At 37.6% G+C, this 26,302-nt stretch overlaps 1 protein-coding gene across 1 annotated transcript in view; it reads right to left on the bottom strand.

The window, feature by feature from the left end:
• The window catches only part of LOC145677686 (uncharacterized), a gene marked incomplete at its 5' end in the record, with an annotated part of 50,625 nt that extends 24,373 nt beyond the window's left edge, over positions 1-26,252 (bottom strand). Inside the window, 4 exons of the mRNA XM_081748106.1 lie at positions 3,700-3,801; positions 11,747-11,857; positions 17,251-17,449; positions 26,060-26,252. Coding sequence (XP_081604232.1) covers positions 3,700-3,801; positions 11,747-11,857; positions 17,251-17,449; positions 26,060-26,252 — 605 coding nt within the window. The remainder of the gene's footprint in view (positions 1-3,699; positions 3,802-11,746; positions 11,858-17,250; positions 17,450-26,059) is intronic.
• Between the last annotated feature and the right edge of the window lie 50 nt (positions 26,253-26,302).

Here is a 26,302-nt window from a genome sequence, read left to right as displayed (position 1 = left end):
AAAACAGCAGAGCATGGTGTGGAAACATCCCGACTCTCAAGTCACGAAGAAATTCTGAACAAACTCATTAACCAGTAAACTGATTCTCAAAGTATTCTGGGACAGTTGGAGAAGATTACTACTGGGTTTCCTGCCAAGAGGTGAAACCATCAACGCAGAATGCATCACGGTGATCCGGATGTTGACGATATCGTTTTCCTCCATGGCAACGCAAAAGCGCAGATGGCTAACAAAACAATGGCCAAACTTCATTCTTGGAAGTGGGAGATTATTTAGCAAAATGAAAATGAATTCTTTTAAGTTTTACGTCCCATGGTTATGCCGGCTAGGCTAAAGGAGACGGTGATTGTGAGAAATGAATGCAATGGTGGAAATGAATAAAGTGGGAGGAAACGGAAGAGCCCCGAGAAAACCCTCGCACACGGTGTTTGTCCACCACAAAATACACTTAGCACAAGCTGGGATCGAACCACGAGCACACACACCAGAGGTGAACGCTCTATCACTGAGAAACCGAGGCTCCGGAGATAGCACCCCTCTTATAGTTGAGACCTTGCCCCATCTTTTTGGCCCATTGAAAAAGTTCCTGGCAGGACATAGGTTTACGAACGACATCGAAGCACAGGACGTTGTTTGTCGTTGGTTTTATAATCAGCCGACCGCCTTCTATGCAGTGGGCATCGAGAAACTTGTAGTGTGGTATGACAAATGTTTCAACAGATGTAGTAAGTATGTGGAAAAATAGACAAAAGTGCGAAAAATATTTTGTATAACTTGTTTTTCGTTTATAGTCTGTAATCTGGCAATAAATTTGTAGAAGTATAGACTTTTCGAGTTTCTCTCGTAGAACATGAGCAAAGTCTGTGCTTAAACTGAAGCTTTGAAATCCCTTTATCAGAAAAAAAAGTTTCCAGTATTTTCTATTTTCTTTAACATATTTAATTCCCGCTTTGCTCATGTTACGGGAAAGTACTGCCATGTTCTAACAAAAGATTCAATAAATTCTAACAGAGGATTTCTGAGTAATTGTCGCTGGTAAACCACTTCACTGATAGTCAACAACGCACGAAGGTGCTTAGATTATATGTTCAGACAATGGCCACTATCGACGATATACAATTATACAAAGTAATTGAGAAGCCGAAATTACAAGATGCCACCATTCTTTTGGATTTTGTGTGAAATGTCAATATTAAAAATTGTTCTGTTCCATCTGCAACTTTAAGATCTGATGTAGTGTCTTTGAGCAAGCAAGAGAGGACGAGAGAAGATTTTTTTCTTTTTATATAGTGAAGTCACATACGATGAGATTCAATGTGAATATGTACTGAATAATTTGCTTTGGTTGATTTCCAATTAAATAATAACAAAGCTGCTGAAAACCAAGCAAGGAGTCTAACAAAGATTTACAACTTATTGAAAAGTACAAGGGGAAGTCTGATAATAAGTTTCCTCTCTCGTTTTCCCCAGGAAAGTGATCAGCAAGGGGGGGACAAGACAGCGGTTGCACGCGCAACACACCCAGACACAAATAGGTATCGTTCGCCCGCGATCCTGCAGATGGTCCCGCCGCAGCGCCTACACAAAGCAGACAAATCTCTCACTCTAAGCCTGGTAGCTATGAATAGAAGGCGCGTTTTGACGCGCGCTACTGTCACACTCTGTCCAAACTGAAGAAGGCGATTCGGAAGAAGCGGCTTGGCCTTCTCACATGTGGTGTTCTCTTGTATGACAATGCGAGACCACACTCAGCGACGGCAATGTAATATCGTATTATAACTCTTGGGTACGAGCGCTTTGGTCATCCACCATACAGTCCTATTTCACAGCCAGTGACTTCTATTTGTTTCCCGTTTTGAAGAAGACTCTCGGCGGCAGGTGCTTTGGAAGCAATGCTGAAGTCACAGAAACTATTCGACGTTTCTTCCATATGCAGAGCCCTGAATTTTTTCTGGAAGGGTTTTTGAAGCTTATAGACTGGATGACAAGTCTCTCAATGTACGTGGTACTTATGTGAAAAATAAAGGTCCGTCTGATCTTTAATGTCACATGCTATTTTTGGTCTTGTATCCCCACCTCTGTCCACAGTCGCCTGGGGAAACTTACTTTCGGACTCCACCTCGGAATATTGACACTATTAGATATACATGGGAATGAAACATTTCAGTTTAACGTCCCACGATTATGCCCTTTTAGACTAAGGGAGACTATGAGTAAGGCATATGAATGATAATCGGAGAATTGGTGGAATGAGAAAGTGGGAGGAAACGGAAGTAAGCCGAAACAACCCACGGACCCGATGTTGTCTTCCACAAACTTACTTGGTCGGGGATCGAACCAGGGACCCCCACACACCACTGAGCCACCATGCGCCCGTATTAGAAAAACGTACAGAATTATAACATGTAATATGTTAATACAATTGTGGAGTCTGCTGGTGTATATGGCTCTCTCGAGAGCTCTTTTCCAACACATGTAGACTAGCGGTTGCCTTCCGTACTTTCAGATGATCCAAACCACTCACTGCCTACCCCACTCCTTCCAACTCCCGAAACAGCAGCTATATGCAAGTACGAAGGAGTACGCTTCTCTATACATAAGCCTGTCATGCTAGACTGGATTCCTGCTTGCTAAAAAAAAATATGGAATAATCACAAAATTTGCCCTTTCTACCCATTAGAAGCGGATTTTTTTAAAAAACAAAATGGTGCATGTCCACCTGTTTTTAATATGGTCCAGCTCCCTAACATACGGGACCAGAAGGTACTCTATTTTTGGTATACACATTTATATCTTCCTCTCTCACCCTTAGAATACGAATTTTAATGAAAGTAACATAATAACAATCCAGCTGAGGGACAGCACCAACGATTTCAACAATTCAGTTCTCAAAAGGTCCCGTCCTTTTTTTCGTGATGATGAAAGGCACTTCGATTTCATTTTTGTAATATACAGGGTGTCTCTATAGTCCCCTAGAGTTACAACAAATGTAAGAGGGGGAAACCATCTAGAAATATGATGTTTTGAATCCAAAGTGAAGGATTTTTTTTTAACCGGACGAGCTATTTGGGCTGTACACTCTTTATGCGCCCAATGTTAAATGAAAATGCAACGTTGCCATTTACATGGATCCACAACATAAAGTAAATGGGGGCTGGCCATCGACACGTTAGTGTAAAAGACAATCACTTTATTCATTTATGTTGTGGGCCCAAGTAAATGACAACGTTGCATTTCCTTTACTTTAGATTGAAAACATCATATTTGGAGACGGTTTCCCCTCATTTGGCTGAAACTTTGACAGTTATCCTATGTCAGGGGACTTTTGAGACACCCTGTACATAGATATACGTAGATGTGCAGCAAAAAAGGTTTGGAATACTTTTATTGTTGTTTCTTTCATAAAACACGTTTACATACTGTAAATATACGGTCAAGTTAAAGCACAAATACACAGTCACTAATCACGTAGGTTCAAAGTGCATAGAACCATTAATAAAAATTCATACGCATTAAGACATATTACCAATTAGTACTATCCACTACTTTAAACTATACAAATAGACAACACATATGAAAGAGAAGTGACTAGCAGAATTCTTAATCTACTACTCAAAATGCGTATTATTAGTACTTCTTGTTGACAGTAAAAATCTTGAAATGAATCGATTGATGCCTTTCGTAAGACAAATGACTTACGTGGATCGGCTTGTAGCTCAGAATCCTTCCTCTCAACATCTCCCCTCTCCCTTCCACTCATCTGCTTCCTTTCGGATCTCCTAGGACTCTCTCCTCTTTTAGCTGCAATGAAAACTAGAGATTACTCTATCATATCAAATTATCGTCTAAATTGCTTGTTCAATTGGTATGACTTTTGTACCGATCTTCAAGTCAAGTTAAATGAATACGTCAAGTTGGTTGCACATAAGCATCTAACAGGCTACTCACAACACAAATTCAAAAAACACTAAAGAGAAATAAAACACAACAATTTGAAAATACACCATCAGACAATTAAGTAACAAGACTGATTTTATTGTGACGAAACACTCAAGGCAATCCATAACCAATATGTGCATTCGAAAGAGTAATCTTTCCTCTACAATCTGGCAACACCGCATTATCGCACGCGACGAATGGCAAGAAATACAACGCCATTACCAGCAGGCACTGAGAAGCTCTCATCACGCTAGCAACATGGAACAGAGAGTGAATATCAAATTCTGTCTTAAACTGGATAAAAGTGTCACAGAAACCGTTGATTAGTCGCGGAGACTGTATGGGGATACATGTATGTCCCGTGCACATATCTTCAGATGGTTTGAACGTTTTAAACATGGTGTGGAATTGATTGAAGATGAACCTCGGCCGGGACGTCAAACGTCTGTTCGTAACGAAGAACTCATTGCAAAGGACCGTCAACGTGTCCAAGATCGTTGCATGACTGTGAGAATGATGGCAGATAAGTTTGGTACTAACAGGGAGACAATTTGTAAGATCTTAGTGGAAGATTTGGCCAAGAAGAAGATCGCATTGCGGTTTGTGCCACACTCATTGTCTGAGGAACAAAACTTAGCCTGTTGCTTACGCCCATAGATATTAAAATTTCCTACTTTCCATTGCTGCGGGGGACGAATGCTTGTGTTATCGTTATCATCCAACTACTAAACGTCACAGTGCCGAATGGATGTCCCCAGGATGTCCAAAAGGCAGGAAAATTCAACTTCAGAAGTCAAAAGTGAAGACAATGCTCCTGTGTTTCTACGACAGTAAGGGCATCGTTCATCATGACTTTGTACCAGAAGGTTAAACAGTGAATGCCCAGTTTTCTTGAAGCGTTTTGGAGCGTTTCACGAAGAGAATTCGCCGTGTTCGACCTGAACACACAGCCCTAGGTAGTTGGGTTCCTTATCCATGGCTATGCACCCGCTCACCGGGTAGTATACTTCTTCAGGAATATTTGGCCAAAAAACAAGTGTGTACGCTGCAGCATCCCCTCCTCCTTATTCTCCAGATATGTCCCCCTGCGTCCATTTTCTGTTCCCTAAACGAAAGTTAACATTAAAGAGGCGACCTTTTGACAATATTGAAGACATCCAAGCAGCTGTGACAATAGCGTTACGGAACCTACCACAAACTGCGAAGCAGAGGTCGTTCTTCTTGCATGATCGTGCGACTCGTTGTATTGACGCAGGGGGGGGGGGGGGGAGATGTACTTTGAATAATGAACAGCTGTTATTACATTATCTTTGTTTACTTGGTAACAATAAAATCAGTCTCATTACTTAATTGTCGGACGGAATATTCAGAAAAACGTGATATTATATTTTAATTAATTAATACTGTTGTACTTGGTTGGTGTATTTACTGAAGAGGAAGAAATCTTTAACAAGAAATTTTTAAAGTAGTGATCAAGAGAGAATAACACTTTCTCTACAATGGAGGAAACAAATCAAAATATGTAGCTGTACAAACAGCGTAATTTTCTAAAGGAACACGCACGAAGATGATGACAATTGGCCTTTGAAAGTTTGCATCATATTACCGTTTACCGCATCATTTGGGTGCTGTTACGATTAATTATTATCATTGTGTTATCTAATTGTAAATGAAACCCCCTTTCAATGTTTCCGTCAAAGTAGACTGGCAACTCTGTTTTGTCAAGCTACTGCGTAATGGCTCTCTTCCGAGTCAGGTTGCGCGATTGTGTAGCTGACGTCATCGGGAAGGCTTCCTCTGTGTGCAAAACACGAGGCGGCGGCCTGTTGACTGCTGAACAAGGTAGGGTGATGTAGTTCGAAATGGGTTCTTTAAAAATTATAAGAATGGGAACGTGAAACGTAAAGTTATAGTGACTGACTTTTAATAGTAATTACTTTTGTTTGAAACTAGTGCTTTGGAAGACTGAAATATGGCAAATGAAAGGTGAAAATAGTGACAATTTAATATAGTAAGTCTTGTTCTAATTATTGCGAGTAAGTCATTGATATCTTTGGAAGTTTCATTATTTGAATTATTATGAGGTGCGAGAGTTAGTGAAAGGGTCCTCTATGTTAATCTCTTTTGGCATTCTTATTTTTATTCAAAATTTATAGAGGATTCAGTCACTGACTCTGTTCACTGTTTCTCTCAAGGTAAGCTTTATGATAGTTTCAAAAAGGAAAGAAAGTCAGAGTGTTTTTAAGAATTCTTGCTTGCCCTCTCCTTAATCGGAACCTTGAAGGAGGATTTCGTACAACAACAGGTAAAGAAGTTGTTAAATAACTTTTGTGAAAAAAAAAAAAAAAAAGTAAGCATTTGTGTTAAAATTACCGTTTGATTTGATTGAACCAAGTATTCGTTCCCAGTCCAAGGCTGGATTTGTTTATTCTATTAAAGTTCTCAAGTTAACAAGTATCAAAATACGGAATTTAAATCGTTATATATATTTATTTTTATTATTGTTGTTTTCTATATTTATTTGTTCAAATAAATTGTTAACTACATTGAAATTTTGGGAATTCAATTTCACGAAGTAGCTTAGATCCTTACCCCACTGATTGGGTATTTAAGAAGAAAAGAAAAAAAAAAAGCATTTTTAGAAATAAGATAAAGGAATTAAAGTTATAATTTTGGGAAAGTAGAATTTGCTCCATTACCCGTAGTGCAAAAGTAAACTTGTATTTCGGTGGAATTGTCCGGTGGTTCCTCCTTTGAAGAAAGAAAAAAAAAAGTTTTGAAGGTAGGAGCTGAGGTTGGTCTACCGAGGTATAGGTTTACATGTTGCACTGAATTATGTATGTTGTGGTTCTCCGCAACAGTGCTTAAATAAGTACCCAATAAATTTGTCTCAGTGGAAACAAGATTGTATGTTTTGCCATATTTATATGAGCAATGACATTTATTTTACAGAACAATTTCTACAAACTATATTGTGTATGGTTACTTTTTTTCTCTAATTCTGAATAATCAGTAATATGCTGAGATTTTTGACAATGACTGTATATAATTGCGAGGCAAAATTACTTAATTTCACGGCAGTTAAATTATTATTTTCAATGGTAATATCCCACAGTTGAGAGTTTAAATACAGAATTAAACAATCTAAACTATATCTCTATAACATTCTCAAGAATTTTCAGCTTTTCGAAAATTCCAGCAAAACTTAGACCTTCTCAGATTTAATATAGATCGAAGACTTGTAAGGAACTAATACGTGAACCAACAAGTAAGTATTAGAATAGGGAAGGAAATGACAGAGGAGAGTGCAAATGGAAGGAGAGTTCGACAGGGATGCTATCTCTTGCCAACATTATTTAATATCTCTCTGGAAGAGATAATGAAAAAGAGCCTACAAAATGAAGACGACATTTCGGTAGGAGGAAGATAGGGAAGGAAATGACAGAGGATAGTTCAATTGGAAGGGGAGTTCGACAGGGATGCTATCTCTTGCCAACATTATTTAATATCTACCTGGAAGAGATAATGAAAAAGAGCCTACAAAATGAAGACGACATTTCGGTAGGAGGAAGATAGGGAAGGAAATGACAGAGGATAGTTCAATTGGAAGGGGAGTTCGACAGGGATGCTATCTCTTGCCAACATTATTTAATATCTCTCTGGAAGAGATAATGAAAAAGAGCCTACAAAATGAAGACGACATTTCGGTAGGAGGAAGATAGGGAAGGAAATGACAGAGGATAGTTCAATTGGAAGGGGAGTTCGACAGGGATGCTATCTCTTGCCAACATTATTTAATATCTATCTGGAAGAGATAATGAAAAAGAGCCTACAAAATAAAGACGGCATTTCGGTAGGAGGAAGATAGGGAAGGAAATGACAGAGGATAGTTCAATTGGAAGGGGAGTTCGACAGGGATGCTATCTCTTGCCAACATTATTTATTATCTCTCTGGAAGAGAGAATGAAAAAGAGCCTACAAAATGAAGACGGCATTTCGGTAGGAGGAAGATAAAGAAGGAAATGACAGAGGATAGTTCAATTGGAAGGGGAGTTCGACAGGGATGCTATCTCTTGCCAACATTATTTAATATCTCTCTGGAAGAGATAATGAAAAAGAGCCTACAAAATGAAGACGACATTTCGGTAGGAGGAAGATAAAGAAGGAAATGACAGAGGATAGTACAATTGGAAGGGGAGTTCGACAGGGATGCTATCTCTTGCCAACATTATTTAATATCTCTCTGGAAGAGATAATGAAAAAGAGCCTACAAAATGAAGACGACATTTCGGTAGGAGGAAGATAGGGAAGGAAATGACAGAGGATAGTTCAATTGGAAGGGGAGTTCGACAGGGATGCTATCTCTTGCCAACATTATTTAATATCTACCTGGAAGAGATAATGAAAAAGAGCCTACAAAATGAAGACGACATTTCGGTAGGAGGAAGATAGGGAAGGAAATGACAGAGGATAGTTCAATTGGAAGGGGAGTTCGACAGGGATGCTATCTCTTGCCAACATTATTTAATATTTCTCTGGAAGAGATAATGAAAAAGAGCCTGCAAAATGAAGACGACATTTCGGTAGGAGGAAGATAGGGAAGGAAATGACAGAGGATAGTTCAATTGGAAGGGGAGTTCGACAGGGATGCTATCTCTTGCCAACATTAGTTAATATCTATTTGGAAGAGATAAAGCCTACAAAATGAAGACGGCATTTCGGTAGGAGGAAGAAGGGAAGGAAATGACAGAGGAGAGTGCAATTGGAAGGAGAGTTCGACAGGGATGCTATCTCTTGCCAACATTATTTAATATTTCTCTGGAAGAGATAATGAAAAAGAGCATACAAAATAAAGACGGCATTTCGGTAGGAGGAAGATAGGGAAGGAAATGACAGAGGATAGTTCAATTGGAAGGGGAGTTCGACAGGGATTTTGTCTCTTGCCAACATTATTTAGTATCTCTCTGGAAGAGAGAATGAAAAAGAGCCTACAAAATGAAGACGACATTTCGGTAGGAGGAAGATAGGGAAGGAAATGACAGAGGATAGTTCAATTGGAAGGGGAGTTCGACAGGGATGCTATCTCTTGCCAACATTATTTAATATCTCTCTGGAAGAGATAATGAAAAAGAGCCTACAAAATAAAGACGACATTTCGGTAGGAGGAAGATAGGGAAGGAAATAACAGAGGAGAGTGCAATTGGAAGGGGAGTTCGACAGGGATTTTGTCTCTTGCCAACATTATTTAATATCTATCTGGAAGAGATAATGAAAAAGAGCGTACAAAATGAAGACGACATTTCGGTAGGAGGAAGATAGGGAAGGAAATGACAGAGGAGAGTGCAATTGGAAGGAGAGTTCGACAGGGATGCTATCTCTTGCCAACATTATTTAATATCTACCTGGAAGAGATAATGAAAAAGAGCGTACAAAATGAAGACAACATTTCGGTAGGAGGAAGATAGGGAAGGAAATGACAGAGGAGAGTGCAACTGGAAGGAGAGTTCGACAGGGATGCTATCTCTTGCCAACATTATTTAATATCTATTTGGAAGTGATAATGAAAAAGAGCCTACAAAATGAAGACGGCATTTCGGTAGGAGGAAGATAGGGAAGGAAATGACAGAGGATAGTTCAATTGGAAGGGGAGTTCGACAGGGATGCTATCTCTTGCCAACATTATTTAATATCTATTTGGAAGAGAGAATGAAAAAGAGCCTACAAAATGAAGACGGCATTTCGGTAGGAGGAAGATAGGGAAGGAAATGACAGAGGATAGTTCAATTGGAAGGGGAGTTCGACAGGGATGCTATCTCTTGCCAACATTATTTAATATCTATTTGGAAGAGAGAATGAAAAAGAGCCTACAAAATGAAGACGGCATTTCGGTAGGAGGAAGATAGGGAAGGAAATGACAGAGGATAGTTCAATTGGAAGGGGAGTTCGACAGGGATGCTATCTCTTGCCAACATTATTTAATATCTATTTGGAAGAGAGAATGAAAAAGAGCCTACAAAATGAAGACGGCATTTCGGTAGGAGGAAGATAGGGAAGGAAATGACAGAGGATAGTTCAATTGGAAGGGGAGTTCGACAGGGATGCTATCTCTTGCCAACATTATTTAATATCTATTTGGAAGAGAGATTGAAAAAGAGCCTACAAAATGAAGACGGCATTTCGGTAGGAGGAAGATAGGGAAGGAAATGACAGAGGAGAGTGCAACTGGAAGGAGAGTTCGACAGGGATGCTATCTCTTGTAAACATTATTTAATATCTATTTGGAAGAGATAATGAAAAAGAGCCTACAAAATGAAGACGGCATTTACAGTAGGAGGTAGAATGATTAGGTGTATGTGCTTTGCAGATGATATGGCGTTTGTTGCAGAATCTGTAGAGAAAATCAATAAGATGTTAAAAAGCGTGACGAAGGGCTGTGAAGAATATTTGATGAAAATAAATGTTAGAAAGACAAAAGATATGGTGATTGGAACGAAGGGGTTGGTGTTAAATATAGAAGTAAGAGGGGAGAAAATAGAACTGGTAACTAGTTTTCGATACCTGGGTAATATTATTAGTAATGATATGAAATGTGAACGTTAAATAAAAGCAAGGATAGGAATAGCGAAAGAAGCCTTTAGCTCCGTGTGGAGTTTTGTACTGTATGGATTATAAACATGGACGATACAAAAAAATGATGAAAAACGGCTGGAAGCTTTCTAAATGTGGGGTGGAAAAGAATGGAGAGAAATAGCTGGGTGGAGGGGAAAACGAATAAGAAGGTGTTAGAAATAGTAGGGGAGAAAAGAACAATTTTAAATATTATTAAGAAGAGGAAAAGAAACTAGTTGGGACATTGGCTAAGAAGAAACTGTATCATGAGGAACGTGCTAGAAGGTATGTGACAGGAAAGAGGGCGAATGAGACTACAATTAATGGACGATATCAAAACAGAAAAATCGTATGTGAAGACGAAGAGGTTGGTGGAAGAGCGTGGAGCATGGAAGCTTCTCAGTTGCAGCAAGTGACCTGTTAATAATGGCAGAATACCTATGATGAGATGATCATTCCATCGGTCGAAGGAGACTACAATTAATGGACTATATCAAAAAAGAAAAGTCGTATGTGAAGACGAAGAGGTTAGCGGAAGACCGTGGAGCATGGAAGCTTCTCAGTTGCAGTAAGTGACCTTCTAATAATGGCAGAATACCTATGATGAGATGATCATTCCATCGGTCGAAGGAGACTACAATTAATGGACGATATCAAAACAGAAAAGTCGTATGTGAAGACGAAGAAGTTAGCGGAAGACCGTGGAGCATGGAAACTTTTCAGTTGCAGCAAGAAACCTGCCAATAATGGCAGAATACATATGTTGATGATATATTCTTAGATTGCTGACAGATTTTTCTTGAATTTTCTACCACCAGACACTGTGAAAATATCTGGAAAATTCTCAGTCAGAATGGGCGGTACCGCAATTTAAGCATTGGACCGCCAGAAATAAAGAAAGTGAAGATGTTTAACTGTTTACTGTTTTAAATAAATAAATCAAAAAATATAAAAAGAATATGAATAAATATTAAATAAAAATAGAGAACTAAAACTTATTTACAGTTGAAGGACATAAAAGAAAGAATTCCAAGTGTCTAATATAACTGTCAAAACGGAAAAGACAATGAAGAAGGGAAAGTGATGAGAAGTGAAGAGTGGAGTCGTACTTAAAAATCTCACATCACGATCAAAGAATATGAATCAGCATTCAATTAATCATTGATATGTGTAATATTAAAATTTTAAAACGCCATACGTGAGTCAGATTCCCTTCCTTTGTCTTCTGGAAACAACTCCCTTCTCCCCCGGCCCTTCTCTCGACTTGACGACAGCCTTCTCTCCTCTTTCGATGGGGAGTCATCTTTCACTGAAATCAAAAGAATTCAAGATGGAAAGTAATCTTTTTCAATGTCATACTATAAGCTGTCTGTTGGCCTAACACATGAAGTTTCATTATTTACAACACCTTAATTATTAACAAGAAATTCTGAGCACAAAGCAATCTAGAAAGAAAGTTTTACAAAACATAAAAAAGCAATATCTCGATACTACTCAATTATATTTTAATTTAATTCATACTTGAAATACCGGTCTCTAAAATACAGAAATCTATACTAAAGAACTTTCAACTTATGTTCCGGTATTACGCAACAAACTATATGAGAATATGTAGTTTCTTAACCAGTTCGTAAGAACACATGGAAGAAAATTATACAACAATCACAAAAGTTTCCAGATTGCATTGGAAAAGTTGGTTGCATTGATTAAATACGATAAATTTCTAATAATCGTATTAATGTTCAACCCTTAGTATTTAAAGAAAATAATTCAGGCAAATTTCAATATACCGTGTGTTCTAGAATTCTTTACCTGATTACAAACATTCATAAGGCATAAAATACGACACACAAACAAATCAAAATTGTGTGCACACACTTACTGTTATTTCGTTTGTTGCATGGCCCAGTGACGTAACAAGAACGGAATCGGACACAATTTGCAGAAACATGTACCCAAATCAGGAGAAAGCCCAATATGTCCTCTGGTATCACAAGACACAATCACCAAAAACAGTCCAGAGACAATTCAAGACGGCATACCATAGACAGCCCCCAGATGTTAAACGCATCAGGATGTGGTATGCTAAGTTTAAGGAAATAGACAGTGTCAGTGATCTCCCTAGAACAGGCAGACCTGGACCTAGTGCGCAGACAATTCATACAGTTAGAGAAGCCTTCGTGAAAAGTCCCAAGAAGTCAGTCCGTAGAGCCTCACGGACGTGAGTTGCAGATTCCTAAGACATCAGTGCACCGCATCCTACATAAACATCCTTTCCGTGCGTACAAAGTCCAGATTATGCAGTCCCTACAACAAACGGATTACAGTGCTCGTTATGACTTTGTTGTTGCCATGCTGTCTCAGATTGAAGATGATGTTGACTATCTGAAACGTGTCCTTTTCTCAGATGACGCTACATTTCATTTAAATAGTGTTGTCAACCGACACAGTGTTAGGATCTGGGAGTCCGAGAATCCCACTCTGTGTCTGAGACCGTCAGAGACAGCTCCAAGCTCTAACGTGTGGTACGGTCTAAGGCACAATAAAATCATAGGACTTTTTTCTTCAGTGAAAACACGATCACAACCAACGCTTATCTTGATATATTGCAGTTATTTGTGCCACAGATTCAGGACATTCTGGACTTAATTTTTCAAGATGGTGTGCCATCTCATTGGGAGTTAGATGTCCGTGCTTATTTGGATACAACATTTCCGAGAAGACGGATCGGGCGAGATGTTCCATAAACTGACCTCCGCGATCACCCGACATAACACCATTGGATTTCTTCCTTTGAGGTTCTGTCAAGGACCAGGTTTCCAAACACCAGTGCACGACATCGCAGCATTACGGCACAGTATTACTGAAGTCATAACATCCATTACTCAGGTAATGTTGACCAACACATGGGTGAAATTGGAATATCGCCTGGATATCCTTCGGGCAACAAAAAGATCACACGTAGAAATTTAGTAATTGTGTATACAAAAACTTGAATCTGTTACATGCAATTTACGATGCAAACTATTTGTCTGTGTGTCATATTTTATGCCTTATGAATGTTTGTAATCAGGGAAAGAATTCTGGGGCACCCTGTATTTTAAAAGTAATAAGTGTAGATTTACTTGTTTAATTCCGTCTATGCGAGTTTTCTGATCTGTTTCAGCTACTTATTCTACGGCCTTTTTCAATAGGTAAGTCATTCACGTGAAATTCAGAAAAAAGTCTTAGAGAGGCATTTAAACTAAGTAGTAAACTTATTACTTTTAAAATACATCAACTCTTAAGTAGTTTAGTTGCGTGGCAAAATTAAACAGCTCAGTTTGAAAACTACGTTGAAAGCCTTAAAACTAAGTAAGGGGTACGATACATTCCTACATGATGCGACTACTTACGGCTTAAGAATTTATTGAGCAAAAATAATACTTTCTTATTAAGGACTTGAATATTTCAACGTTTTTCTTTTCTTGTATCTTCGGTATATTGGAAAAATTAAAAAGTAAAAATGACATTGAATGTTACAATCGACTCTATATTTAAAATGATAGTTTTTTGTGCTTCTTATAAATGTACTGTGACTTAACAAAAGAAAACGAGGCAGGGTGACTGAATGGTACGTCATTCATCTCTGGTGAACCAAGCCCTATTCGATTCTAAATCGCGCCAAGTGGGGTTTGTGCTGGACAAACACCGTGTGTGTCAGGTTTCTCGGAATTCCTCCATTTCCTCTCACTTTCTTCATTCCACCATTTCATTCATTATCAACAATACCGTCTCCCTTAATCTTGGCGCATAAACGTGGAAACGTGGAACCTTAAACCCATAGGAACAAAAGAAAGAAAGGATATATATATATATATATATATATATATATATATATATAATGCACAATAACAACACATCTATATATTAGGTTGTGCTCAACAATGCTAGGTTTATATGTTTGTGGTCAATCCTTTCGACAATGAGATCTTGAAAGCCACAAGTGATAGAAACGTGCCGTTTTCGCTGGTCGATCCCAAATTTTGTATAGACTTGCCAGTTCTCATACAAATTTTTAAAAAAATAAAAACTTGTCTTCATTTTTCTATTCTACATTTTACGCGTCGTTTTGGCCCTATTAGTTTAATATTACCACTAGGATAAGGTTGATACCCTTGTGAAAGGCAACCAGTAGAGAAGCTACGTATAGCGGGTTTGTTGGACATTCCAGGCGCTTTGCTTTAATCTGAATAAGAAAACCTATTGCATGCTGAAAGGCTTGTGGACCCACAATGAGGTGTACTCGGATATGGAATTATGAGAAAAAAATATTCGCATTTGGTATTATCTATCACTTATCAAAGTTTGCCACAAACTCAACCCAACATTCTATAGGCCTATATTAAAATACTACATTTATATGTTTGTCAATAGCAATTCACTCCCATTGAAAGTCTTCCTGTCTTTTACTTGTGTCCGTAAAAGGACTTGCATAGATAAAGTGAGAAGTGGGAAGAAGATTCACGCTCATATTAGAACTGTGCGCTGTATAAATAGGAATGCAATTAATTAAATAATATACAGATTTCACATGCCAATAGCCTTTAAATCAATTAATAATATGCTCCTATAAAATGGACACACTTTGAGTGGATTTTAGTGAGAATTCTTGTTTTATATCTTTACTTATAAAACCACAATACACAGAACACTGCTCCCTCTTACCCCTCAACTAAGTAACTAACTGTATGGCGTATGGAACCTGGAGGTTCAATGCCGCGTTCACAAAAGTTCTCCATGACTTCTATCTTTAACCAACGGGATTCAGTTTCTACTTTGTGTTCCTTTTTCTGTCAGAGCCATCTGTATATTACTGTACTTCCATCTGCGCCTATGTCTTCCTAATGGTCGTTTTCCGATTGGTCTTCCAGTTAAGACTTTCAAAGCGTTCCTACTTTCTTCCACCCTGGCTACATGACCTGCCCACCTGATCTCCTAGATTTGATGGCCCTAACAATGTTTGATAAACCGTATAAATTATGTAGTTCCTCGTTATGAAGTTTCCGCCATTATCCATTCCCGTTCCTCTTGGATCCGAATATTCGTCTCAGGATCTTGTTATCAAATATTTTCAGTCTACGTTCTTCCTTCAGAGTAAGCGACCATGTTTCGCAACCATATAGAACAACAGGCATGATTGTCGTTTTATATATTTTAAGCTTCAAATTCCTCGACAGGATTCGCGACGACAAGAGATTTTGAACTGAATAATAACACGAATTCCCTGCTTTTCGTCGACCAAACAACTGGAAAGCAAATTATTATTCAATTGCCAATACGATAGTACCTAGAACCACATACACAATATTTCCAGTTGTTCCTTTAGTAAAAGTTTACAATTCTAGTTAGAGTATATAGCTCAGCGTTTCCGAACCTTTTTCAACTTGCGGCACACTACGGTTGTTACATGAATTCTCGCGGCACACTTATATATATTATTTGTAAATATAAAACACAGTGGTATTTTTTCTGCGATTATTGACCTCCTCACAGAGAAGAAAGCTCGAACACTGGTTTCCCCCCGTGGTATATCATTATGCTTATTTTTCACTCTAATTTAAAAATAGAAAACAATTGCAATGAAATATTGGACTCAAGGTTTTAAAAATACGCTTTATTTTTAAAAATTGTATCCAACCTTTTACTAAGAAGGAAAATCACTAAATAACAACGAACAAACAAATCTCATTTACTTTTAAAACACAAATGTAGGTAATTTTTCGAAAAGATTCAATGATGTTTCAAATTTTCAAGTTACGAAATAGACTGCAACAATAAAGAAGCAATAATGGTCATAACAATGACAGCAAATACTTCTTTCAACATTAGAAATATACAGAACAGTAACACGGTATGAAACTTAAAATTGTAGATTCATAGTAGAGGTTCATAGTAATGTGAAACACAAATATATATTTTTCCCTACGTTTTACAATTTGATTCCTATAAAATTAATAATTTTGTTTCGATTCCTCGCGGCACACCAACGGCCCATTCACGGCACACCAGTGTGCCGCGGCACATCGGTTGGGAAACGGTGATATAGCTTATACCGTAGCTATATTGGACCACATATGTTAACTTGAAGGATATCACTTGGTTCCTTACCTACGAATCCTAAATTTACTAATTATAAGGGCACATTTACTACATAACGTTTACTAGTGGCGTGTGAGTTCCCTCATTGAGTTGATGTTGAATTTAACGTCCCTTTCAGCAGCGAGCTATGAGACGGGACCAACTGATTAACGTGGAACCCGAACCACATGAGCTCCCTTGTTGTTATATGGTTAACATACATGCCTTCAGTGCGCGAGGCCCGAGGTCGACTCTTGGTAGCAGCTTATGTGGTTTGGATGAACGTCTCATACAGCTTCGGTGCAGAAAGGGACACTTCAACTAACCAATCATTCAGTAGTGGTGGACATGGACTCAAAAATGTTAATCAAACTGTTACCTTCTTTCTTTCTTTTCTTCTCTACCTTATCAGATGGATTTTGAATTTCTCGGTGAGTACATGATTAGCATTCTGAAAGTATATTATCCCATCCAAATCGAAGATAACCACGTTAGTAAAATAGTCCATCTCTTCTACAATTGAAAAGGATACCTATATCATGTTTCAATCAGAATTCGCATTATGAGTAAATGAAAACATACCTCGACCAAACCGAGGCGGTGAAGAGGTTCTTCTTCTGGGAGGCGATCGACTGGTGGAAGGTTTTGGTGACTCCCTCCTCGATCCTCCTCCTCCTCCAACCTCTCCTGTCGAATCCTTTCTTCGGATGTCATCCAACACCTTCAGCAGGGTGTCACATTCGTGTTGCAAACGGTCTGCTTCTTCTTCGAGAGCAAAAATCTATTACGAAAAACAGACATTACTTGTAATATTACGCACGGAACACGTTTTAACTATAAAGATTAATTAATTCATTTTTTTCTCTTCTATATGTGCATTAAAGAGCCTATATAATGAAGATGGCATTTCGATAGGAGATAGAATGATTAGGTGTATACGGTTTGCAGATGATATGGCGTTTGTTGCAGAATCTGGAAAGAAAATCAATAAGTTGTTTGAAAACTTGAGGAAGGGATGCAAAGAACATGAGATGAAACTAAATATTAGAAAGACAAAAGCCATGGTGATTGGAACGAAGGGGTCGGTGTCAAATATAGAAGTAGGTCAGGAGAAAATAAGAAAGGTGAATAGATTTCGATACCTGGGTAGTATTATTAGTAATGATATGAAGTATGAACATGAAATAAAAGCAAGGATGGGAACGGCGAAAGAAGTCTTTAGGAGGAAGAAAAGACTATTTTGTGGGACGTTCAAGAAAGAGCTAAGAAAAAGATTTATAAAATGCTTCGTGTGGAGTGATACTGGATGGGCAGAAAAAACAACACTGAGCAAAAGTGATGAAAAACGGCTGGAAGCTTTCAAAATGCGGGTATGGAGAAGAATGGACATAATTAGCTGGATCAAGCAGAAAACGAATGAGAGGGTGTTAGAAATGGTGGGGCAGAAAAGAACATAGAAAGGAGAACATAAGAAAAGGAGAATATTTTAAGTATTATTAAGAAGAGGAAGAGAAACTGGTTGGGACATTGGCTGGGAAGGAACTGTATCATGAGGGACATGCTAGAGGGTATAGTGGCAGAACAGAGGGAGAGGGCAAAGGATAGATTAATGGACATCAAAACAGAAATCATACATGAAGACGAAGAGATCAGCGGAAGACCGTGGAGCATGGAAGCTTCTCAGTTGCGGCAAGTGACCTGCCAATAATGGCAGAATACCTACGATGATGATGATGATGATGATGATATGTGCATTAAATTTGATGAATTTTCCATTGTGCTGCCATAAGGATAAGCTATACACTCTAAGATGAATACCTGTAGGATATGTTGATTGAACATTTTCTTCTTCTTTTTCTAACTCTTCCTATTACTTTTTCTTGTATGAAAATTTATGATATGGATCTTTGTGGTTTTCTATGTTTTGCACCTAAATATCTCTTACTGATATACATACTTGAAATTGTATTAATAAATATTTATAAATTAATGGATTGTTTTATTGAACTTTATGGTACACCTATCTATAATGTTATTGTTGTAATGATCGATTATTGTTGATAAAATTATTGTAAAGTGATGATAAATATATTTTATTTGCTTATATCTTCCTAAACAAATATATTTTCATCCCAATGCTTTCATCTAGGACAGTGTGTTAATACATCAATGTATGTATTTTAACGCATTAATTCATACAAAAGCTAAGATTTCCCGAACGCAAGAGAAAAAGCATTAATTAAGAAGCTGAAGATGTAATTCCGGAGACAACATGAATAAACAAGCACCGAGCCTTACGAATAGAAGATGCATCAGACAAATATTTTAATAACTAAGGAAAATAGTACCAAAAATGGTTTTGAATTCTTTTTGAAGAGCTAGAGTAATTTTATTTCATGTGGTCAAGTTTCGTATGTGAATAAAACAATGATAAATACAAGTGAATGAGTGAAAGATTAATGAAATGGAAATTTATGAAAAATTTTCATTTATTTGAAAACGTGAACCTGCATTCCTTTACTACAAAACCTCACTGTAATTAAGTGTAGGAAGTTTTGGAAGCAAAATATCCTCATAATATGTATTTTTCTTTCCTGGAATACAAAATCAGAACGCACATTTGAAGAATAGTATTTATTGTACAATTCACTTAAATCTTTATACAGGGTGTTACAAAACTAATGATAAAAAGTATAGACTATTCCTGACACTAAGATATGATAAAAAGTATAGACCAACCTGTGTGCACAAGTGCTTCCTTTCGGAGTTATAAGCTACCGAAAACATGAAAAAATTAAGTTTAAAGGTCCATAGTTCCAAAACTGTGGAACCTGCTATTGTCGGATCAAGACTTCGATTAGGAACTAGTATGCTCTATCCAAATATCCAAGTTTCACAATCCTGCGGTACTTCCGCAATAATTTTTTATAGAGATAGTTGGCGAGTACTTCAAATTATATGCTCATAGCCAACCAAACTCCCTCTATAAAAGTTGTTGCTGGCCAAATGATTTCTGCTCAGAAGTCAACACTCGTGGCACCCAAAACCCATGGATGATATTGTGCACAGCGCCATTTGAATGACATGAATCGCTGTCCTAACTATGATAATCTTAGAAAATCATGGCCTCCATCTTTGGCACTTCCTTTGACAGGTCTCCCTTAACGTGGGTCACCTTCAATCGGTTCCTTCCCTCTATTTAAATTATTTGTCCGTAAACTCAGTTGGTAGTATTGTGCAGTCGCCCCTTGTCAGTCTGAAAGCTCAGATAACGTGCTATTTAATTGCGTAATTGGGGATGTCAGAACTGACAAGTTGCGCCCGGGATTTCGTAAACGCTAAATTTGGTAGTGCTTAAAGTACAGGGTCTGGCCTGGGTTGCGTACAAATAAAATCGAGCATATACAAAAGAAACAGATTGTGATGTCAAAGGGGTTGAAAAGGGTGAGAAGGGAATAACTTTTAGGATTGGTTAATCTACTCGCACTTACTTGCAGGTCTCGGCGTTTCCTCCTCGACGATTCTTCCAGTGGATTGATGTCCGTTCATCCTTTCTCTCTGGTCTACTGGGCGTCCAGTTAATCATGTGTTAAGGGTCAGCGAAACCCGGGCAGGAAAACTAGCGTTGCGAAGACAGTGAATTCAATCAAAATCGAAATCGCTCTTTAACGAATTATCCATTGTAGTCGACAGCTATAACGTTAGCTAAGACGAAGTGCTCCCTAGGCTAGAGCAAGGTAAACCTCTCGTAAACTCGAAATTGTAGCTAGTGCTCCTACATGTTGACTCGTCTCCAATCTAAACCAGACTACCCCTTCCAAAAGTCTCTCAATCGTTTTTGTTCCATGTCCCTTCCGGGTTAATGTCCTGGGTCGCTGACTATTTCTTCAGTTTCGATGAAAAGTGCGTGCTCATAGATTAACCAAAGGTGAGGTGATGATAGGAATGCTGACAGGAAAACAATTTGTCGTTTTTATTGATTAAGAAATTACATGTGTAGAAGGAATAAACTGAGAGCAAGAAACCTTCCTTGTAGGAAAAGTAAATGAACTTAGAAAAAAAAATCTAAAAGTGATTCAACATTAAATAAACGATGATGCTTTTTACTGCCTTAAATTTTAAAATAAAATGTCTGAAAGTCCGAAATAAAATGTTTCATTATGTGTTCAAATACACATATCTTCATAGTATGAACGGTGCATTATCATTCTGTGCAGCGCACAACTTGGCCTTTCTTTAGGCTTCGTTTCTTCCTGGGGAGGAACTTTCCATGGACTTTTACCAAATTACCTGATTTTCCTGTTGACCTCACAATTCTCTTAATTCGTGCACTTAACACCAGGCTCTTTAGTGGCATGTCTCTGTTGCATGCCAAGACATGTACTTGTCTTACTTAGCGAACTAGTAGATTAGATTCTCGGTTGAAGCTCATGTAGTTCTAGATCCAAGTTTCATATACCCCCGGTGCTGAAAGGGACGCTAAACTATAATCTAACCAATTAATGTACCTGCCTCCACATGTACGCTGAGCTCTCCTGCAGTGAAAAGTTATACCGAGGTAGATAAGCTATTGAATATATCTCGTACATGACAAGCAGAAAAATCATTTGATTTTCTTTCCCAAAACTAAAGAACGTATTCATGGAGATCAACAACTGAGAACAAGAAGCATAAGTCCAATAACCACGTCGAAACAGGAATGGCTTAGGTGGATGGCTGACTTCTTTCACTCCAAAAGACAACAGCTAGTCTGCAGATGATATAGATGTTAACATTTGCAGTGATATATGAAACATGTATGTATGTGTTTTGGAAGTATATAAATAAAGGTTTTGTCGATAAACAATGTAAGCCACATTAATAGTTTTTCGACAAAAATAGATCTGTTTTAATTCAAAAATAATTTAATATGTAACAAACCTATAAATCTTTTAACTTAATATTGTAATATATATATATATATATATATATATATATATATATATATATATATATTGAAATAATTTTGCTTAGAATTCTCACTCTATGCTCGGTTAATTTCTGAGAAAATTCACTTAGGGTCAATCCATACGAAGTAGTCCAGAGCAGGTTAATCGACCATCTTCGAAAATTATAGGAATTGGAGCGTGATGAACCTTGTGTATGAGAAGGTCAATAACATCATTCACGTTGTCGTTTGTACAAGTGTTGCTGAATGGCGGCCATCTTTGTTGTCGGTGGAGCGCCAATTTTTGCATTTGCAAGCATATACGAAAACTACAGTTGCTTAGGACGTACGAATCAGACGAACACAAAACAAAAACGAATGTTTACAGGAGAGACTGAGGTACACGGAGAATATAAACATTTGCTTCTAAATAAATATGCAGGGTTGCAAACCAATATATGAAATCACCAGAAAAACTACAGAAAATTACACTTTTAAAGACGTTGTATTTTGGAATGGCATAAAGTGTGGGGTTCATAAGTTTTGTGCTGAATACTATTGCATGTAAAGATTGTGTAGAAATATCCACAGCTATGATACTACTGGCAACGTAGATTTATGGGGGTCCGAAAATTGAAGTTAGTGATCTTGATGCCATGTTTGGGGTGTAATATCTCAGGAGGACAAAGTGCTAAAAATTGCTGCTTAGGCCACAAAGTAATTATGTATGTGAATAAACTATCGCAAAAAAAAAATCATTACTGATATTACATGGAGAAAAAAGTTAGGACATGGTAAAAACGCGAAGCAAGCACGTGCAAGACGATGGTCAAAGCCAGGAAAAAATTAAATGTTTGGATATGTTTCATGCTACATCTCAAAAACTACGCATGGTGCAGCAATTAGGCCGACTATTGTTTGTGTTCAGTTGTGCAAAAGCTTGCGAGTGGCGTTTGTTCCATCTTTCTAGCTCCATGATCATTGCCACATCTATATGATAAGGGAGTTAGCTCCCCCCTGCATTCACGACACCCATCGTCGAAGTGGACCGCGGTATTAAAGCACTTAATGTATCAGCAAAGTATCATTGAAATCGATTTCCAGTTACGGAAGTTAATATGTTTACAAAGTTGCGTTATACAGGATAGACTAGCCTTAGCCTAGCCCCAGATCCACGCGTTTGTTTGGCCTACAGCCTCGAACCTCTAAAACCTACAATTCTACCAAATTTCAAGTTTCTTTTCCTATTTTAACTATCTAAAAGATACTAAAAGATAATATTTTGTATCACAAGAAAACACCCATTTAAATAAAATGGGGATTATTTCATCCCCCCTTTAGACTTCTTAAAAACTAAAAATATTCACTTTTGGTAGTTTTCCTGTGGGTTAGTTCCGAAAGTCTATAGTCATGCCAAATTTTATCATTCTAATCCTGCCGGAAGTGCCTAAATATCTTGGGGTATAGATGTCCCATATAAATAACATTGGGAAGATTTTTCAATTCCCCATAAAACCTCTCTAAGGTTGAAAATTTTTGTTTTTGATTTACTTAGGTAATGTTAACGGAAACGTACAAGTTGTAGTGTATTCTACTTTAATATCTCTAAAAAAATACTGTGTCTTCTCATTCTGGTGTTCAGTTGGTTTATTGTTCTGGTACTATTATATACGATATGACGTTATATCTTGCCCCGTGATTTGAAGTCCTTCTGCCTTTCGTCAGTTTAACTTCAAGTCGGGTGTGTAAAATTGTGCTACGCGACTCAATTAACAGCGAGATGTTCGAACGATGACGGATGTGTTCAGTTATTAAGTTCTGTAATTTAATTGTAGTTTTTCTATAGTTTTTTTTTTTTCTTTCCTCAAGTGTTCCTTTTTTTAAAATATATATGTTATTTTGTGCTTGTGAAGACTTCCTGCCAGCGTTCGCCACCGAGCTGACTATCTGAAGTTGCCCCTTTTTTCTATAGTTAAAAGTATGATTAAATTTACTTTATTTTGGTAATTTGATATAACCTACTGTTACTACCGTGTCATACTTGCAAATTAATTGAAATTGAGATTTGAGGATATATATATATATATATATATATATATATATATATATATCTTGTTCTATATGCGTTTCACTCATTTATACATATATATTTTGTTGTTAGATTGTTCTTTATTATCTCGTTAATAAATTGTTCATTGGTATATCTTTTAAATGAGGATGATATTTTGGTTTTGAAAAGCACCTGATTTATACTATATCTGCCTAAGGAGAGTATCCAATATGTGTCATGTATGCTGCTGCTCTGATGTGGCGAAGTATTGCTTATTATTAAATGATCTAACGAATGGGGCAGTGCCTTCCTTGGCTTCTGGCGGGGCATTTATGATACATTTCAAAGCATATCGAATTTCAAGTCTTTATTCCAATTCCAAGTACTTAAAATCTGAGATTATAAGTCCAAACAAGGGCTTATTGAAATAACATGAAGAATTTCTTAATCCCCCCCCCCTTAGACCCCCTAAAAATTAAAAAATATTAACTTGTGTCAATTTTCCTGTGGGTTAGTACCTGAAAGCTACAATCATGTTAAATTTCAACTTTCCACGTCAGCCGGGAGTACCCCTTTATTTTACGTCAGTTCATGAAGTTTTATATACAGTTAGGATAGATGTAACGTAGCCTTGTGAACACATCAACTTCCGTAACTGAAATTGGATTTCAATGATACTTTGCAGATACATTAAGTGACTTAATACCACGGTCCACTTCGACGATGGGTGTTGTAAATGCAAGGGGGAGCTAATCCCGTTACCATATAGACGTGGCAATGATCATGGAGCTAGAAAGATGGAACAAACGCCACTCGTAAGCTTTTGCACAACTGGACACAAACAAAAGCGGGCCTAATTGCTGCACCACGCGTAGTTTTTGAGATCTAGCATGAAACAAACATACATTAATTTTTCCTGGCTTCGACCATTGTCACGCACGTGCTTTCTTTGCGTTTTTACCATGTTCTAACTTTTTTCTCCATGTAATGTCAGTCATGTTTTTTTTCCTCTTTTTTCATAGTTTATTCACATACAGAATTACTTTGTGGCCTAAGCAGCAATTTTTAGCACTTTGTCCTCCTGAGATATTAGGCCCCAAACATGGCATCAAAATTACTAACTTCAATTTTCGGACCCCCATAAAGCTACGGTGCCAGTAGTATCATAGCTGTGGATATTTCTGCAGACTCTTTATATGCAATACTATTCAGCACAAAATTAATGAACCCCACACTTTATGCCATTCCAAAATACAGCCTCTTTAAAAGTGTAATTTTTTGTAGTTTTTCTGGTGATTTCATATATTGGTTTGCAACCCTGCATATTTATTTAGAAACAAATGTTTATATTCTCCGTGTACCTCAGTCTCTCCTGTAAACATTCGTTTTTGTTTTGTGTTCGTCTGATTCGTACGTCCTAAGCAACTGTAGTTTTCGTATACGCTTGCAAATGCAAAAATTGGCGCTCCACCGACAACAAAGATGGCCGCCATTCAGGAATACTTGTATATACGACAACGTGAATGATGTTATTGACCTTCTCATACACAAGGTTCGTCACTTCAACTCCTATAATTTTCGGAGATGGTCGAGCAATCATTTTCATCATCTTTGCACCACTTAGATGGATTGACCCCTTAACTATGTGGTCCAGATTCATAGAACTCTCATGTTTTTGCACAGCTGCCACGTCATATAAATGGAAAATGATTGGGACTGGATTATTTGAACAGCACACCTTACTTGTCCCATTCTGATAAAATATAAGAAAGGGAAGCATTATTCGATTAACTTTCTGAACTTCAAAGTTAAGTTATTGTTCCAGCAAAATGTTCGAAAGAAATGTTTTTTCTTTCTATTAATATTTATGTATAGTCTATGAGGTAATTTGAGACTGTGGTGGTTCAGTAATAGAGAGTTTATCTCTGGTGCCTGGGATCCGTGGTTCGATTCCAGCTCGCGCCAGGTGGGCTTTGTGGTGGGAAAACAAGTGCGTGGATTTCCTCGAGGTTCTTCCGTTTTTACCACTTTATTCATTTCAGCATTCCATCCATTCTCATCATCACTATCTTCTTTAGCCTATATGGCATACCGTGGACGTAAAACTGTCAAATTTCATTATTTTTTTTCAATGAGGTATATAAGTTGAAATTGAGAGGTTTTCTGAATACAAATCTGTCGGTGTTATTCAAATTTCTGAATCCTGAAAAATGTGGTGGGATATGTCGTTCTTCCACTACACTTTATCTTTAGTTTTTAGTCCCGACTCGTAAACAATAAATTTAAAATACGGCAAAACTTAAAGAAAATTAATTTTGTTCAATTTGGAACAAAATTTTATGTTGGTCATTTCATGTTCAGGAAGAATTACTGTACAAAATCTTAAACACGCCATGAGATAAGCAAACACTTACCCGCGGATTTTGCAGTCTTTTATCGTCTGTGTCGCGACCCAAGTTGGCCAGTTCCGCTCTGAGGTTAATTTCCACTCTTCGCAGTTTCTCTTCCAAATCACTCAGCTTTGACAAAATCTCCGACTCTTTCAGCTGTGCTGGTTGTCTTACACTCTTCAGCAACTTCAGAAAAATGTCAGTTGAATTAACAATACTAATATATCATCACTGTCACATAATGCTTTGCTATAAATGAATTATCAT

The sequence above is a fragment of the Thermobia domestica genome, unplaced genomic scaffold, assembly GCF_964235325.1.
Source record: "Thermobia domestica unplaced genomic scaffold, izTheDome1.hap1.1 HAP1_SCAFFOLD_1228, whole genome shotgun sequence".
NCBI lineage: Eukaryota > Metazoa > Arthropoda > Insecta > Zygentoma > Lepismatidae > Thermobia > Thermobia domestica.
The sequence above is the reverse complement of the archived record's forward strand: the minus strand, read 5'-3'. Positions and strand labels throughout refer to the sequence as shown.